Raw genomic sequence first — 6385 nt, 5'->3', positions numbered from 1 at the left:
TGCGTGTGGTTTGATTCGCTGAAGTTTACACTCAGTAGACTACTGTTACCCCATTCCAGTGCATGCTGGGTAAATTCTGGCAGGAGTTTTACACCACTTTGGACAAATAAGGCATTGGCAAACTGAAGCCACACTCCCTTACTGGAATTCCCCAGGTTTTCTTGTGAATGAGAAAGTATGTCCTGCACATGAATGTCTGTGTGGAGAGCATTGTATAAACAAGTTTTTTAATTATAAATATAATGTTTACTCGTCAAGTACTTGAAAATACCAAGACACTGCTGATTTATATTTTGCATTGTTCATGTTCAGTAGCCTATGCCAACATGCACAAAACATTGTGTTGGTTGTATCGTGCAGTCATATATCGACATATTTAAAGACACATACACTCATTTAAAGACAAAATGCATCCATATGACAAATACAACAACTCAAAAACAAAAAGCTAAACATGTCACATATCTTTGGAAAGCTGAAATGCTTGTGATTCGAATGATGTAAACTGTTTTAAGATACAATCAACACAGCAGGTATAATTTCTGTCCTTTTTAGGCACAAATTCTTTTAAGCCTTTTTTCAGGAATTCGTAACCCATAGTTGGGAACTGTTGGCTTAAATGAACTTAAACATGTCCATGTTTAACCCAACCATGGACTGAAACAAGCCATCATTTTTAAACTGTATATGCAAATGTTACTAACAGACATCTTTATGTATTAAAACGGGACATTTCACATCTTTTTTTAAGATGTCAAATAAAACTTTGGTGTCCCCAGAGTATATGTGAAGTTTTAGCTCAAAATACCATTAAAGATCATTTATTATAGCGTGTTAAAATTGCCACTTTGTAGGTGTGAGCAAAAATGTGGCAATTTTGGGTGTGTCTCTGTAAATGAGCTGATTTTTGCACTAAATGGCAGTGCTGTGGTTGGAGAGTGCAGATTAAGGGACAGTATTATCCCCTTCTGACATCACAAGGGGAGAATTTGTTTTTACATGCTTGCAGAGAATAGTTTACCAAAACTAAGTTACTAGGTTGTTCTTTTACACATTTTCTAGGTTGATAGAAGCACTGGGGACCCAATAATAGCACTTAAACATGGAAAAAGTCATGATATGTCCCCTTTAAGGCCTAAAAATCAAGTAATCTAACTTTTCTTGTCTGAGTGGCTCTTAATCTAAGTTCAATTTCTTACATCTTTAAAGTGTTTACTCAAAGAAAATTACCAAGAAAAATCAAGCTCTTACCATTCGCGTCATAGCCAAGAGCTACTTCAAGCTGTGCTCGAGTGTTTCCCCTGGCCCCGAGCTGCAGAAGGCCAAGGCACAACGAGATGCTGGCTGGAGACACAATCAGGTTGGAGTTGTTATCTGTCTCTGTGAGTGTTTGGTAGAGGCCAACACCAAACTGTTTGTGTAGATCACTGAGGCTGCTGCTCAAGCGACTGTTGCCATGGCAGCGCTCCATCAGCCACAGACAGACCAAGAGGGAAGTCACAAACAGCTGATGCATGATGTCAGATTGAAGTGTCTGAAAACTCTGAAAAGATTAAAGGGATAGTTCACCTAAAAAAAAAAATTTGAAGGAAGATATTTTGAGGATTGTTTGTAAACAAACGCTTCATGAGCCCAATTCACTTTCATAATACTTTCATCGGTTTGGTTACAAACATTCTACATATCTTCCTTCTTGTTCATCGGAACAAAGAAATTTATACAGGATTGTAACAACATGAGAGTGAGAAAATGATGACAGAATTTTCATTTTTGTAAGCTTTCTATTTAAGTCAGTGGTTCAAAAATTTTTCAGGATTCTATTAATTTGTTTTTTATCTAAAATTATTACATATTTGATATTTTATTCTAAATATTCTGAATAACCTAAATAAATGTATTATTATATATTCTAGTATACAATAAACTATTATAATAATAATACAAGAATACTTTTGCATTATTATATTGCATTATTCTATTTATTAAATTAGTTAATAAATTCACAATAACTTTACCTGTAGGTCAATTACATCACTTTGTTAACAATGTGAATGTCATGGGTCTGATTCTCAGGCTACACATGCACTTACTAATACAAATCCCCCTTGATGCACTGATATTTGCTTTGCCAAAGTGTTTGCCAAATTCACACATCATCATCATCATGTCTTACCGGTTGTCTTGCTCAGTGAGATATCTTTAGTCCAGTAATGTTCACCTGCATCCCCAATATGACCCCGTGAGCTCTTGCTTAAAGTGATGAAGGACGTGTGTTTGCCTTGATCCTCCACGACTGGACAACTGATTGAAAGAGTTGTCGATCATGGGACCTTGTTTAAAGGGAGAGCTGCGTATTTGTGGTCTCTGGCGGCGATGTCCGTACCACTCAGCCACTATAAGGAGCCAGGCAGAGAGAGGCAAGCCCCAAGCAGCAAATCCCCACTCGAATTGAGAAAATGCGTGCATACACATAATGAAGAAGTCGCTTCATTACACAAGCAGCCTGTCCTATTGATGTGGTGATCAACTGCCATCTCAAATATCACACAGGAATCTTGCTGCATCAGCATTTCTGCATGAGATGCAATTAAAGCCGCGCTGATTTTTTTTAATAGATGTTCTCGTATTGTGCATGCCAAAAATGTTTTAAACATCCATGCTGTGCATTTTGTTTATCAGTTGTCTAATGATTTGTTTAGTATTTGTAAACATTGGTATTAAACAACATTTTACATAGTTAAAGAATTATAACAATTAACTAGACAAATAAATAAAACAAACTAGACAATAAATCTGTGTTTTGTGTGTAGATGCAGTTTCCTAAACTGATCTTGAAATTTAACTGCAAGGTCATTTCTTAGTGTAAGAAAAGTCAGATCTTCACAATAATTGGCATTTCCATTATATGAATAATGACCTTAAAGGATCGAAGACACATTTTCTCATGTTAATGGGAAATGATTAGTAAGCATTAAGTATTTGGACTGTGCCCATCTGAAGGCATGTTAATTAAGAGCCAACTTGGCAGCATTCAGTGGGGAAGAGAGATTCCAATTCTAATGTTTCATCCATGGAATTTGAGTTTTTTAAGGAATGATGGGAAAGTCACGGTAACTTGAGCAATGACAATGCACCCAAAGGAAGGGAAGCCAAAGTAAACAATTTCCCTTTCATCTTGAGTTTTTTTCTGTAAATGTAATAAAGATCTTGTTTGGTGTTATTATATTTATTTATTATATTTAAAATGATCGTGACAGTCTTTTAAGAAAAATGGTTACAAAGTAATTTCAAAGCAGAAGTGGCCTTTCATGATCAATGTATGACCAGGTCTCATTGAACTTACAGATTTAAAGGAGTAGTTCATTAAATTAATGTGAACACAAGACAAGATTTTTTAAAAATGTTGATAGTAATTACAGTAAAAAGAAATTGTTCAGTACACTAAACAATGCTGGGTTGTGGTCAGATAGGGACATTTCTAAGTTAATTTTACCTAGCCATTGGGTTTGTCCATATTTGACTCAACCAAAGGGGACATACCATGAAAATCTGACTTTTTATGTTTAAATTCTATAATTGGGCCCCAAAACATGAAATAAAAGCAAACTTAGTTTTGGTAAACCATTCTCTGCAAGCGTGTGAAAAGATAGGTCACTGAAATTTGGCTCCCCTTGTGATGTCAGAAGGGGATAATACCGCCCCTTAATCTGCACTATCCAACCACAGCACTGCCATTTAGTGCAGATATCAACTCATTTGCATTTTAAAGGACACACCCAAAACGGCACATTTTTGCTCACACCTACAAAGTGGCAATTTTAACATGATATGATTATATATAGTATTTTGAGCTAAAACTTCACTTACGTACTCTGGAGACACCAAAAATGTATTTTACATCTTAAAAAAGTCTTGTGAAATGTCCCCTTAAAAACAAGCATTTTTAGAGTGTAGCATTTGTAAAATTAGCAAAGGTGTGATGTTTAGTAAATCTGTTCGGATTTTAAAGGTCGTGTAGTATTCTGCAGCTTTAAGGGCTTTGTTGCTCTTGCTGTGGATATTCATAAAGTGCTTTCTGTCGTTCACCTCTAGTGCCCTATTTCTATAGTTCTGAGGTTGCTGGGCCGGATTAACAGAATCCCAGTTGAGTGCCGGAGCACAGTAGCACTGAGAGCCGGTATCGCCGTAGCGATGTGCCAGGTACGCCTCATGGGATTAGTTGGGGGGGTACTGGCATTTAGACAGTGAAAACTCACAAGGATAGAACATACATGTCCTGTGTGTATGTATATGAGCATCAGTCAAGTTTAGAAATAACCATGCAGTAAAGCAAGTTTTAAAAAGACGAAAGAGATGAAAAGTCATGCCCTTAGCTAACAGATATTTATGCTTCTGTTCAAAGAAGCTAAAAACCATACATGGGGTGGATGAAATAACAGGGATACCACAGGAAACAACTTTTGATGTAACTACTGTAAAAAATGTTGCTGTAATTATGCAGCTGGTTGCCAGTAACTTACTGAAGAAGATAAAGCACTGGCGACCTAATTTGGACAAACCCAACAGCTAGGTAAAAGTAACCTAGACAATTTCCCTATCTGACCACAACCCAGCATTGTTTAATTTACTAAACATTTCCTTTTTACTGTATTTACTGACTGTCAACTTTAAAAATATATATATATTTTCTTGTGTTCACTTTAATTTAAAGAACTACTCCTTTAAATCTGTAAGTTCAATGCTGGGACCTTCACATACATTGATCATGAAAGGCCACTTCTGCTTTGAAATTACGTTATAACCGTTTTTCTTAAAAGACTGTCATGATCATTTTAAATATAATAAATATAATTACACCAAACAAGATCTTTATTACATTTACAGAAAAAAAATGGAAATTGTTTCCTTTGGCTTCCCTTCCTTTGGCCGCATTGTCATTGCTCAAGTTACCGTGACTTTCCCATCATTCCTTAAAAAACTCAAATTCCATGGATGAAACGTTGAAATTGGAATCTCTCTGTCCCACTGAATGCTGCCAAGTTGGCTCTTAATTAACATGCCTTCAGATGGGCACAGTCCAAATACTTAATGCTTACTGATCATTTCCCATTAACATGAGAAAACCTGTCTTCGATCCTTTAAGGTTATTATTCATGTAATGGAAATGCCAATTATTGTGAAGATCTGACTTTAAGAAATGACCTTGCAGTTAAATGTGAAGACCAGTTTAGTAAACTGCATCTACACACAAAACTCAGATTAATTTTAATGTCTAGGTAATTGTTATATTTCTTTAAATATGTAAAATGTTGTTTAATGCCAATGTTTAAAAATATTAAACAAATCATTGGAGAACTGATCATCCACCACATGTTTCATGTTCATTTAACTTTGAACAATCTGTTGACAGTAAATAACATAAATGTAAACCAGCTGCCAGTAATACTGTAATTTCTACAGAAATTTATATATATACACTGTAAAAAATCCTTTGCTGCCTTAAAATTTTTTGTTAAATCAACTCAGATTTACAAGTCATGTCAACAGAGATGAGTTGTCACAACTTATAAAATATAGTTGAGAAAAGTCAACTTAATTTTATAAGTTATAACAACTCACCTGTAGTTATAACAACTCATCTCTAGTCAAGATAAATAATAGTAAGTTGAAATGTCTTGTAAATCCGAGTTGATTCAACAAAAAATTTTAAGGCAGCAAAGGATTTTTTACAGTGTATATATCACTATTACACTGTGAAAAATACTTTGCTGCCTTAATTTTTTTTTGTTAAATCAACTTAGATTTACAAGTAATGTCAACAGAGATGAGTTATTACAACTTATAAAATATAGTTGAGAAAAGTCAACTTAATAAGTTATAACAACTTATCTCTTGTCAAGATAAATAATAGTTAGTTGAAATGACTAGTTAATCCGAGTTTTTACAGTGTACAAATGCAGCTGCACATCCCTTTCTCTGCTACATGAATTTGTGACCAAATGTGTGATATAATGGGGACCATCTATCTGTGACATAATTCAGCTTGAATTTAGCTGTGCAGAATAATTTTAATCAGTATAAAATTATAAAATAACCACACAGCAAATTTGTATTTAGATTAGAAAAGAAAATTGGAAAGTTAATTATAAAATAGAAAAGTAAATTCTATAAACAATACGCTGAAGGTGTTTTTCTCTGTTGATAACCAATTATATTTTTATATTTTAGTTTTGATGAGATTCTAATGAAATCACAAAATGTAAAGATCTGTCAGTGGTATAAAGTTTTTTTTAAAAATCCTTAATATACAATTTAAAATGTTTTCTAATATTTCTAAAGGTAAGAATATCAGTAAGAACTATTCTCTTAAACCCATATATAAACC

General features: G+C 34.3%; 1 protein-coding gene across 1 annotated transcript in view; it reads right to left on the bottom strand.

Moving 5' to 3' along the window:
- The window catches only part of serpine3 (serpin peptidase inhibitor, clade E (nexin, plasminogen activator inhibitor type 1), member 3), a 5739-nt gene extending 3257 nt beyond the window's left edge, over positions 1–2482 (bottom strand). Inside the window, exons 1-3 of the mRNA XM_065293288.2 lie at positions 2174–2482; positions 1252–1543; positions 1–196 (exon numbers count right to left, since the gene is read on the bottom strand). Of these exons, the coding sequence (XP_065149360.2) occupies positions 1–196; positions 1252–1516 (461 nt within the window). The 5' untranslated portion in view covers positions 1517–1543; positions 2174–2482. The remainder of the gene's footprint in view (positions 197–1251; positions 1544–2173) is intronic.
- Positions 2483–6385: the final 3903 nt, after the last annotated feature.

The sequence above is a fragment of the Paramisgurnus dabryanus genome, chromosome 15 (assembly GCF_030506205.2).
Source record: "Paramisgurnus dabryanus chromosome 15, PD_genome_1.1, whole genome shotgun sequence".
In the NCBI taxonomy this organism is placed as follows: Eukaryota; Metazoa; Chordata; class Actinopteri; order Cypriniformes; family Cobitidae; genus Paramisgurnus; species Paramisgurnus dabryanus.
Note: the sequence above shows the minus strand (reverse complement) of the source record. Positions and strands in the feature narration are given on the sequence as shown.